General features: G+C 36.4%; 1 protein-coding gene across 2 annotated transcripts in view; it reads left to right on the forward strand.

Moving 5' to 3' along the window:
* Positions 1-11839, forward strand: part of sgcd (sarcoglycan, delta (dystrophin-associated glycoprotein)) — a 261574-nt gene extending 249735 nt beyond the window's left edge. For both annotated transcript variants that reach the window (XM_036588835.1, XM_036588834.1), the window contains exon 8: positions 4715-11839. In XM_036588835.1, the coding sequence (XP_036444728.1) occupies positions 4715-4888 (174 nt within the window). In that variant the 3' untranslated portion in view covers positions 4889-11839. The remainder of the gene's footprint in view (positions 1-4714) is intronic.
* Positions 11840-12424: the final 585 nt, after the last annotated feature.

Here is a 12424-nt window from a genome sequence, read left to right on the forward strand (position 1 = left end):
TTGGTTGGATATACCGGGTTTGACTTTTTCCAGCTTAGCCGAGCGAGGACTTTGTCAGATCGAATGATTTTGTGCTCTAGTGGAGGAACACTGTCGGCAACGTTGGCCTCTGTGTGCAAAATATCTTGCTGCAGACAGGAAAATGCTGCTCCTATTGCTGGATGACACAGATATATTTGGATATGTTTTTAAAGAAACACTATTTGCAGACTGCTACAAGAAGACTTCTACTGTGTACTACATATTGATCTAAATAAAACAGCAAAAAAAATTATATATGGAGTCCATTCTATTTTCCGTAATAGCACTTGTCTATCTTTTCCGCTTCTCTGTAGCTGTTCTTTGAAAAGATGCACGTATATGCACGAGTTTTCTTAACATGGAAGCTGGAAAGTGAAGGACAGTCACTTTAGGAGGAATATATGACAATTAAAAATATTAAAGGAACTATTAGTAATGAAAAGAAACAGCAGGATTCTTAAGCATTATGCCAATTTGATCATACAAAGCGGCATAGTAACAGCATTCTGGGATCAATGATTCTTTTAAAGCATGCAACAATAATATCAAGCCATGAAACCTACAGGTGCTAGAATAGTGGTGTACACATTTTTACAATCTTGTCCTCATCTTGCAGCAGGTAAAGGGCTTTTTGTTATTTATTGATATTATCTTCAACAGCCTATCATCTCATTTTTAAACATTTCTAAGACCTTTTTCACAGTCTTTCCGTCGTCATATCCGGCTGTAAATAATAGTGTTATCGAACTTCCGCCTGCACTGCACATTATCCACAAAACTCTGCGTCTAAACCATGGGGAAGTTTTGCAAAGCGGACAAGGAGTGGAGCGGATCTTCACATCACACATCCCTAAACAGATTTGCACTTACTGTGCTTCATTTTGGAGAAAAAGTCCACCAGGTTTAATTCTTCCTCAGCCCATGTAAACATTAGCAATTGCCCTGAACACCATAACCAGCATAGAGACACAGCATCGTATTTCTACATTACAGTAAACTACTCACTAAGCTACTGTGGTGAGGAGTTTCTCATGGTTTTAAGCAAACCCCTGTAATGCCAACCTCCTGGATTGTAAATACACCAGGGAATAAATATTTATCTTGGAGCTGAGCATTTTTAATCACAAATGTGAGTAAATCTGTCCTACTGTACAGCCCACATTCGCTCTTCAGTTCAGTTTTACCTCGTTTTTTGATCTGTTAACTCGTAAAAGTGACACATGACGAGCAGAGCTTTTTCAGCTGAAGCTCAACATTTTTAAATTTGATCGAATGGAAAAATAGGTAAGGCTGTTTAGTTGAATTATTGGTGTATTTGGGAACGCAGCAATGATTCTGGGCAGTATCAGCCATTGTTTATAGCGCGACCAGAAGCCGTGTAACAGTACTATTAACTCTTCCGCATTAACAAACATGGAAGTGTAAAAATTATCTATCGTTAGTGCCCTAATAAGCCAGCATTGCTAATGTTTATAACCTACAGTGCTAGTGATTTTTATGATACCAAAAACTAAAGTTAAATTAAAGGATAAAAATCCTAACTGTGGCTGCATTTTTTGTTGTATTAACACTCAATTATTCTATCTTCACTGACTAAACTAACTTAACGTTTCCGCTTAGAGGCTCTAAAGCATTGTAGTATTGTACATAAAAGACTGTGTTATCATGTTGTGGCTAAGTTTTGAGCTCCATAATTTGTTTTATATGCACAAATAAGAGAATAATTGTCAACTTGTATAAATCCATGCCAAACCCAAAAATAATGCATTAGGGGTGGTCATGATGAGCATGTCATGACCACCCCTAATGCATTATTTGCAGATCACTGTGCTAAAAGCTGTTCAGTATGTCTTGCTGGTACTTTCTGTTTAATACTACCAACCACTGGCAACTACACTCTCAAAAACAAAAGGTGCCTAAAGGGGCTCTTCTAAACCGAGCCACAGACAGCATTTAACACACGAGAGCAATTGATGATTCTTTTATAGGAAGTGGTAAGAGGCAATAATCCAATCAGGAAAGGGAGGTGAAGCCAACTGATGATGGGCAACACCTGGAATACAGACACAGCCAGAAATGCACAGAAAACAAAAAGACACTAAGCAGATCACCCAAATAATAACACAAGGGTTTGATACAAAATGAAGGTTTTTACTAGAACATTGTCAAACTCAAAAACCATTTAGAAGCCCTGTTTTTTCTCAAGTGTTTATTTCTTAGGCCCTGTTTACATACTTACTGGGTGACCCAATTATTAATGGACACTGGAAAGTACAGATATAAATGGGGTCCAACTATCTTTGATATACGCTGTGATACAATCACTCAAACCAAATTGCTCAGGGATGCATGTAACCACATAACATTTGTAGCACGAATGCTAAAGTACTCCGATCCAACTGTATTTATCAACTGTATTGAAACTATGAAAGCAGTTACTTTTGCTTGTCTTTTTCAACAGTTAGCATTAGCAATCCATGTGGTCTAAACATTTGTAACAGCTTGTATATGTGACACATTTTGGTCTGACAGCAAATACAACAAGAGACTGACGCAGTAAATGTGCATACTATCCTTCCTCCAGTCACAAAATCTATATCATAGTGGTCACAAGAGATGCATTTGAGACACACAATGCTAAAGCATCAATCTCTACATCTGTCAAATTGTAATGGGATTACTTCATACTCCTAATCTCACTAGACATTGTCTGTGTTGCTCTTTAAATCTCTGACAAATCTATTCCAACTGGAAAGTACAAAGGTAAAGCCAGTCGTCATTTCAGTAATCAAATAGCCAACCACAGTAGACATCATTTAAAGTCATGTCACTATGCCCACCTTTGAACGAGACACAGCTAGTTAGGCTTTATTATTCTGAATGGCTATCGCTGTACAAAAACATAGAAACTAGCCACTCAAACAGGTTTAGTTGATATAAATGATTAGGTTGATATGGAGGAAATTCATGTTGTAAATACAAATAAAATAATAAAAAAAACATTAAAACATACAACTGAACTGAGAACACCAATTTCTGGATGTTGTTATATATGACTTCCACTTTGCATAGTGGAGTCCTAACTTGCATTTTTAGATTTAGCGATGGCCAGTGTTCACAAATAAGGGTTTTCTGAAGTATTCCCGAGCAAATGTGGTAGTATTCATTACAGACTGTTGGTTTTAATGCACTGCCGTCTGAGGATCATGGGTATTCAGCGTTTGGGCTTGACTTTACATACTCTTTACATACAGAGATTTCTCTGGATTCTCGGAATATTTTAATAATGTTATGCAATCGTGCTTTGACAAACGCTGTTCTTAAGCTGTTTGATTATTCGCTTGCATAGTTTTCTTGCAAAGTGGCGACTGAGCCTTTCATAAATGCTCCTTTTATACCTAATCATGATAGCATCACCTGTTACTTATTCACCTGTGAAAAATATATAACAGTTGTTTCTGTTCATTCTAACTTCCCAGTTTACAAATCACTGTTTTCTGTTTTTGTTTGGCTTTTAACTACTGTCCTAACTTTCCTGGAGTTGGGTTTGTAAATTAGATAATTACATAATTATTATTGTTCTCTTGGAGAAATATGAGTAACTCAAGTAACAGAATTCTTATTAACGTAAAGCTGTAACGCTATTAGGAATTTATGGATGTTTCTGCAACTTTAGGCACTTCTAGCTTTCCAAACCTCTAGAAAATGGACCTTAATAAAAATGAATTTTAAGTATCAGTGTCTGTAAAACAAAAAAAACTAGCTACACCAAATTGCTTTTAATTTGATGAATCTGAAATGAATTAGTCTGTACAGCTAATTTAATCTGAACTGAATTCCTCTTTACAGCACTTGGAGCTGATGTGATAAGTACATGTCATGGCAAAGACATTTTGACTGTTTTTGGGTATAAATAGTAAACAGCATGGCCTGTTACATTAGCTTAAGAGACAATTTAATATGAAATCGACACAGAAAATATTAAATGTAAAATAAAAAAAAATTATATTTACTTTTCTGTGAATCCTGGGACACCTAGTTTCCCACAGTGTTGTAGTAAGGACAACAGAAGTGGGACCTACATATTTTTAGAAAATTTAACATAAATGACCAATGAACAACAGTGTTTATTTAAATATGTTTTGACTGAACATATGATGCAGATTCAATTGAAAAGATGTCTTCTGGAGACTTGCTAACAACTTTTTATGCATTTGAAGATCAAAAACAGATGTGGAATATGAATAAAACTGGTATTAGCTCATTACATTTAGCACCAGTTTTTGTATGTGAAAATCTGTTGTGACAACACATTTTCTACGCATTTTGCTAAAAAAAATGACCGTATCTCCATAAAGATATTGCTGGGACCTAAAAGTGCCTGTAGATGCAGAAAAACTCATCCTGTAATGAGTTACACTGCTTCATTACTGGAAAAATAATCACAGCACATTACTTTTCATCACGTTACACCCAACGCTGCTCATTAAAGGGGCATATTACCCAGTCATGGCCAAGTTGTGGGTAACAATTTGTTTTTATTTAAATCAAATTAACAGAATCTGCTACTTTTTATAAAAAATATTCCGAAGCGCTCGTTGTGCTAGAAACTTTAGAATGTTACATGCATTGTTGTTCTTTTATTTTTTGGGGAGGTATTACAGGCTGGTGTTCTTCTCCATTCTCTCCTCAGATCACTCTGGATGCCAGGAGGATCAAGCTCTTGCGTCTGCCCGAGGGGAAAGCCTCCCCCTCAGGAACCAGACAGACTGTCTATGAGGTGTGTGTCTGCCCCAATGGGAAACTCTTCTTATCTCAAGCTGGAACAGGATCCACCTGCCAGATCAGCAACAATATCTGCCTCTAGACACTCTTTAACTCTTAGACCCACACACACACATACACACACCCCCACACTGACACACGAACAGCCATACACCCACACATATACAGCTGTCTGTTTTACTCACACAAACTGCAAACCTGGTCCTCTGAAGAGTCCCACCATGATAAGAACTGATTTTTTTCTTCAAGATCTGTAAAGAGACACTTCAGTGTCAAAGCCTGTTTGCAAGGCAATTTCAAAGGCAAGAAACTTTTGGGTGATCACCACAATTCCACTGCACTTTTCAGTACTATTGCCATCAAGCGTCCTAGCTTTCCATTGCTGTTGGTTCTTTTAAGTAAAGGTGGAGTGCATCAGCTCATGCAGTGAACGCTAAATTTGTCCTGTTCTTTTTCTTTTCGATTCCATCTGTAACATGCTTTTGGTCACCTCTTTATTTTTACTACTTCGTCTTTCAAATCGCATTGCTGACCGTGGCAGAAACGCTCACTCACGGAAACAATAAGTGAATGTCGCATCCAAACTGGACGTACAGTGATGGTGATCACCCGAACTAAAACTGTGCTTGCAATGGGACTGACCCAAACGCACCCACTCTGTTCAAAGAGGAGAACAGTGCCTGTGCCTTATCTCAATGCACTTGTGGCAAGAAGCACATCTCACTGACTTTTATTTTGACAAGGAAACTTTTATTTTGATGTACTTTCTTCTTTGGTGATTTTTGCCCCTGAAAATCAACACTTTTTCAGTTGTACAAAAGTACAAGAATGCAAAGGACACAAATGACCGCAGCCGCAGACACGTCCCATCATTGAGGTTCTGTTGTTGATAACTGCTTCATTACGCAGATAGACAAAAGGCCACTGTTATTTAGTCTGAATGTCTTTTCTTGTCCTTTGTGTCCTTCTAGTTGGCACAGCATTAAGAAAAACGATGATTTTTGGCCACAAGCGCTTTTCTTTCATAGCGGCTGGTGGGGAATTTGGCCTTTGCATTCTTCTTGGAATGTGAGTGTACGTGTGCGTGGGTGTGTGTACACCAGTATGTGTGGGTGTTGACAAAGTTCTACCACAAGGTTTTATGTATTTTTCTCTATTTGATCTTATATGATAAACAGAAATAAAAACAAACCAGAAAGATGAACCAAAAAAGGCTGGAGGGCCTGAATGACTTTCAGTATCCTATAGCTCAATTTTTGCCAACTGTTGCAAGCTCTCACGCATACAATGTGCAGCACATTCTGTTCTAGATTGAGGATCTACCGTAAAGGTTCATGGGGCTTTTATATGGAAAACATACATGCATTTCAATCTCAAACGTTCATCTGAAAGTTGGCAGGGCCCAGAATATGTTTGCCAATCTCTGGCTCACGTGTTGCAATATTTTACACTGAGTGACTCTTTTCTTTGTTGTTTAGTTGTTTCTACATTTTTTCATTCTAATTGACCTATCCATACTCTGCCCACCAATGCATTCTTTCCTAGCAACAGCATGTTAGCAAAAATTTCCGTCAACCTAACAAGAAACTCAGGTTTTTGTCAAAATACAGAAATTGCGTTATTAATTACAAATTAGGTTTAACTCATTAAACTATAAGGGTCTGTATGTGGGCCCAGAATATAACTTACAAAGTCTACTGGCCTTATAGTTGTTACTGAGTAATTTATTGTATAGATGCTTAAGATTAAGATTAAGAACTGAATAAGAGTTTAGGGGTTGAATACACAAGTTAAAAGTCTGGACAACTGAATATGCAGGTTCATAATCTTAAAGACTTATTTATGTAACAGTTTATGCTCAAGTGCAAATGAAATTTGTTTCTAAGGTAAGTTGATGCCTCATTAAAAAAAAAATAACAGCAAGAAAAATTCAGCGATAACAAGGACTCAGCATATGTGGAACTTCTGCAGTCATGTGGAAAAAGTATCTGAGGTGGTTCCTAATGAAGCTGCTTGAAAGATTGTTAAGATGCATCAATGCAAAGTGGGCCAAATTTCTAAAAGAAACTAAAATAGAAGATAATCTGACTTTTTTTATTCATTACAGTTCCTTATGTCATAATTGCGATATCTTTACTATATTTATAAATAGTAGATATGGACAATAGTAACGGTGAAGAAAACCTTCTATGAGTGGGTGTGTACAAACTTTTGATAAACTAATTTTGTTTCAGAAATATGAATAAAATGTTTAATAGATTCATCATCTGAAATTTCATAGGTTTCAATTAATTAATAAGAAGCTGTAAAGACATTAAGAATTCTTGCATACATCCAGCATAATGAGTCTAGCTGTAGATGGTTCTGATATGACTGAGCAAGCTGTAGAACATCAAGAATGAATTATAATAAAGTTAGGCTGAGTGAGGCTGAGAATTTGACAAACATTTATGTAAACAGAGAATTACAGTATAAAATGCATCATTTAGAAAAAAATGGTTCTTGATCCAAATAAATACTAATGCAATCTAAAATACCTTTTGTTCTCTAGGAGGTATTAGATCTGCATCATGTAAGTCATTACTGTATATAAGATAAAATTATTAAAGGGTCCATATCATGGAAAAATGAAATCTTCCTTTGTTTGAAGTGCAACGTTGCTCAAGTTTCAAAACACTATTCACTCCCTAGTCTGTACAGCCCATATATGGAAACAAAGCTGCAAAAATAGCCTGTTTTGAATTCACTGTTTTTTCTGATGTCACACAAATCAAAGCATTTACATATATTGGCTTCCTCAGCCCCATCCATTTAATGTTAAGCTAAGGGTTTTTGAATAAGGTTTTTGAATAGGCACAATACCGGGCAGGAAATCAGAACAGAGGTCATTTTCATGTAACAGTCTTAAAGGCACAGTAACCAAAACAGCCTGTTTAATTCTAAGAGATAAAAAGAGGCTGGAATATGGTCATAAAATCAATTAAGTCTGTTTTTGTTACAAAAAACCCACAAAATCTCAAATTAACCTCAGGAGGAGAAATATAAATTACAAGAAACACAGTTTATAGACTCTTTATATAACACGTGACTCCAAACTTTTGAATGGTTGTGTATTAAGTTTGCATGCATTAGGACAAAGTGGGTGTAGTCATGTAATCAAGTCAACGTTAGCAAGGTATTGTTTCCATCTTGCCTTACTTTCAATTATTTACAACAACATGGTCCAAACAGCAAAACCTGTCATTTAATCTAAACTCTAAATTACTTACATTTTTCATTCTATAAAGCTTATCCAAAATGGCAGTCGTTGCTATGGAAGAGTGCATTTATACGTGGAGGACGGATGGGTCAGTTCATCAACACAACCACTATTTCTGAATTTAAATGTAGAAATCAAGAGTTTCTGTGGATGAAGGAAAAACTCGCAAAGTACGACTTTTGTTCACCTGCATTTCTTTGCAACTTTAATATATTTAACATGGCAATTTACAGGCTGCCATAACCACTACAGAAAAACAAAGTAAAAATAAATTGCAGCTAAGCTGCAGAAAGTCCATGAAGATGTGGCAATATGTATAAGTACACTTCTCACTGCAACATAGCAACAGATTAACATTCACTAACCACTAATTTGCTCTTAAAATACAAGGACGGAAAAAGCAACTGCGTCATGCTTTAGATGTTTTCATACCAGAGTTGTTTAGTGATTAAGAAGAATCCCTGTAAATCTTCTTTCTCTCCTGCTTCTGTAAGAGCATAGAACTCCTTCTCTAAAAGCAACATTCTCACTGTACTTCTTTTCCAACAGCAGAGTAAACACAGAGGAATGAAGAGTGGCAGTTATGATTATGGCGTTATGGGGCTGAAGCCCCAAGTGAACACTGTCATCCTATTAACATGCTAAACGTAGCGGCTAGTGGAAGGTGACAGCAATCTTTAGGGAGTGACACATCACAGAAGGGCTTAATATGATTCATTTGCTCTTTTGATTTCCAGGAGTAATTAAGAAGTTGATACCGAATGTGTGCAAGTGTGAGAATGTCTGATTGTTGCTGTTTTGTTTAATTAGTAGCATTATTTTGAAGCCCTGTTGCATGAGACGACAAACTAGTTGCGGTAATTGAACCCAAGTCTGGGAACAGACAAGACACCCCAGTGATGATTTGGAATTTTCATGTGTGGGATTTTTGTTTTTTTCTTGTTTATTTTTTTCTTTGCTAACATTTTAATGCAACTGTTGTTTTATATACCTCACTGCTGATGAGAACTAAAAAAAAAAAAGTATAATAACAAACTGAGATGAAAAGTATTTTATCTTCTCATTTATGCATTGACTGAATTGAAAAGGTGTGCAAAATAAATGTTTTGGTAGAGCTATCTGGAGAGGTCAGGAAAGGATCAAGCATGACAGATCGATGTCTTTATTTACTTAAAAATAAAGGTGCCAAAAAGGGTTCCATATAAGTAGAGATGGCACGATACCACTTGAAAACGATCCTGATGTTGAAATGTTACCATCAGCTGGTATCCGTCCGATAACTAAGCTTCAAAACTAGCTTTTTTCTGCGCTTCATTTAAAGAAATGGATTGATGAAAAGACGAATTTACATAAATACAACAATTCCACTTACCCCAGATGTAGTCGATCAGCCGAGACATGTTCGGAACTAGGAACTGGAATTAGGAGGCTAACATTGCTAGCAACCCTTAGAAGAAATCTTTTTCATAAATGAACGCCTCTCAACCGCATCCAGGTCCTCGTTAATATCATACAGACTTCCTGATGTGGTTTAGGACACAGTATGACTTACTGTAGACCAGGGATCTGACACGGGAGATGGGGTCATTATCAGGAAGCAATAGCTTGCATACAGCAATTCAAACGTGAAATGAGCTACACAAATTACGCCTACAAATTTGTTTATTATACTGCTATCTCATGCTTTATATGTCAATATTACAACACAAATATTAACAGGAATGTCATACACATTCAGTGTAGAGATTCAAGATTTCGTCACCTATTACAATCAAGCTTTTTTCTTTCCATTGTCACTTAAAATGCATGTTATTGATCTTTTAGCAAAATAATGACAACTACGATGATATTTAAAAAGAAGAAGGACGGAGAACAAATCAGTAAACAATCAGTGCAGTAAAGAAGCGCTGAAAATATCAGGAAAGATTACTGCTTCTTTCTTTTGTCAATTTTGGCTTTAATAAAGTTTTAATATGTAATTGACAGCTATATAATAATTTATATCTGACAGCTCTTTTTTCAACAACCATCCTGTAAGCCTCAAAATGATCTTGTGTGATTTCAAAAAGTGAGACACGCCCCCCGCCCCTTGCACCAGTGCTGTAAACTATAAATATGAACAAAACTTCACTGTGAATGCTGTGAATGTTGCATTTTAAACAGCAGGTACTGTGCTGAACTCTGACTGAACTGCACACACATCACGCAGGTATATGGATGCCACAGATTGCCACAGACTGCCACAGTTTCTTTTTAGAAATTATTGTAATCTTTCATTTTTTAACCGAAGATGTATGTTTATAAACACAAACAGATACTGTCAATGTAATCTAGCTTCCATAAGCTTACATGATGTGTGTGCACTCAAAAGCTCAGACTTCAGCACAACACCTGTTGTCTAAAGCGGCTGCCTGCTGATTTTTATACTGTGCAGTAAACATACTGTGTTCTAAACCACTACTGGCAAGCCTGTGTGCCCTTAATGGAGACCTGGATGCAATTTGAGCAGGTAGAGAGAAGGTTTGGGATAATTTGGGTGACTACTGACTTCCAGTAATTGTTAGGAACGTTAGCCCTGTAGTTCCAGCGCTAAACTAAAGAGACAACATTTGGACACCAAACGATTCAGCTGATTGACTACAACAAGGCTAAGTCATCAATGTACAATGATTTTTAGCTGCAATTTGAGCATCAAGAAAGTAGACTATCATACAAAAATTACTCAAACACTCTACTAAACCGCAGGAAAAAATACACTGCTACAATCTTCACATCACACAATGTGAGTCAATGCTATTTCAAGAGACATTTTGTTACAGGATCCAGATCTGATTAACTCCTTTTTCCCTCTAATACCCAACCCAGCATTTACTGCTGATATCAGCCTGATACCGATACCTGGTAACAGATCAGTGCCATCTCCACATGCACGAACCACTGTTGATTACCTAGAAAACATTTCAATGGCTGGTTCTTTAAAGAACCATTTTTTTAGACGTTTAAAGGTTCTATACTATATTAAGGTTTTCACAGAATCGTGCATCCAAGCAAAGCTTTTAAAAACTTTGAGGAACCTTTATTTTTAAGAGTGTGAGTATGAGTGTGTTTTGGTTTGGTTTGATTTGTGGTCATACAGAAGCTTCCCAACCCAGTGACACAATGTGGGTTCTTTTTTTGCTGTGTATATACAGGTATGTACAAGGAGCACAAATAAAGTTTGTTTGCTTTGGATTGAAGGTACACATTTCTCATTACCAGGAATTGGATATCATGCAACATATCAACAATGTGCATATATATATGTACCCTTCATAATTTGAACATGAGAGTACTGCACTATGAGAGTACTAAATTGGCATGGATGTGGTGGAGAAAGTTGGATTTTTTTTTTAATATTACATTTTTAAGTATGGTTTCCAGCGTGTTAGAACTAAAATTTGCCACTTGATTTGCTTTTTAATGTTTTTTAATGTTCCCCTCTGCAAAAACCTGACGAAATATTAAACTGGTTTGACACAGTTTTGTGAGGACTGACAGCTCATTGTAAGTTGTTTGGGTTTCTTTTCTGCATTTTGTTTGTTTTCTTTTAATGGTAGTAAATGAAAAGGATCCTCGCACATTCTATGCAAAATGTAGAGAGCATTTAATAATGCAAAGAATTGTGTCCGCTATCTATATTAAATTTATGATACTTTATGTATACAGTTTGTATTTATAAACTGAGTTGCAATCGAAACTGTATCAATAAACTTATTAATAAAAGTTGGTAAGGGCCACTGCCTCAAAGTGTTAACACTAAGAAAGCCATGTAAGAAGTGCTGCTTAAACACTGACTGCCCCTCCAGAAAGGAAAAGAAAAAAATAAATATTCACTGTCAGCGATGGACTGAAAGCAGAGCCAATTAAAAGCTTTTGAGAAACTACTCAAATGCCACTGAAGCACTGTTATTTCACACTGCAGTTCTATGACCTTTCTCACATTAAAGGTTGGTGTGTCTGTCGGATAAACCAACCCAAGTTAATTCAAGATAATTCAAGATAATTTGTGGTTTAAGTGTGGATTTGAAAGGACTGAAAAGGAGAAATGTGGTGAGAGTGGGCCCAAAAGCTACAGCAAACGTGCAGGGAAAACAGCTGTGCATTGTTAAAATTGATTTGTGACTTTTTCTTTATTAACCTATTAGTAAAATATATATCGATATAAAGAGCTGGACAAATGTCAGAGTTTAATTACTAGTCAAAATGGCCATTAGGTACAAGTTATTCCTTTTTCAGTGTCAGTAGAAAACAGGCAACATACATTTAACAGAAAACTACGCAGAAGCCTCCAGCACTAAGTACATTATCAAATCTATAAGT

The sequence above is a fragment of the Colossoma macropomum genome, unplaced genomic scaffold (assembly GCF_904425465.1).
Source record: "Colossoma macropomum unplaced genomic scaffold, Colossoma_macropomum, whole genome shotgun sequence".
NCBI classification, from domain to species: Eukaryota; Metazoa; Chordata; class Actinopteri; order Characiformes; family Serrasalmidae; genus Colossoma; species Colossoma macropomum.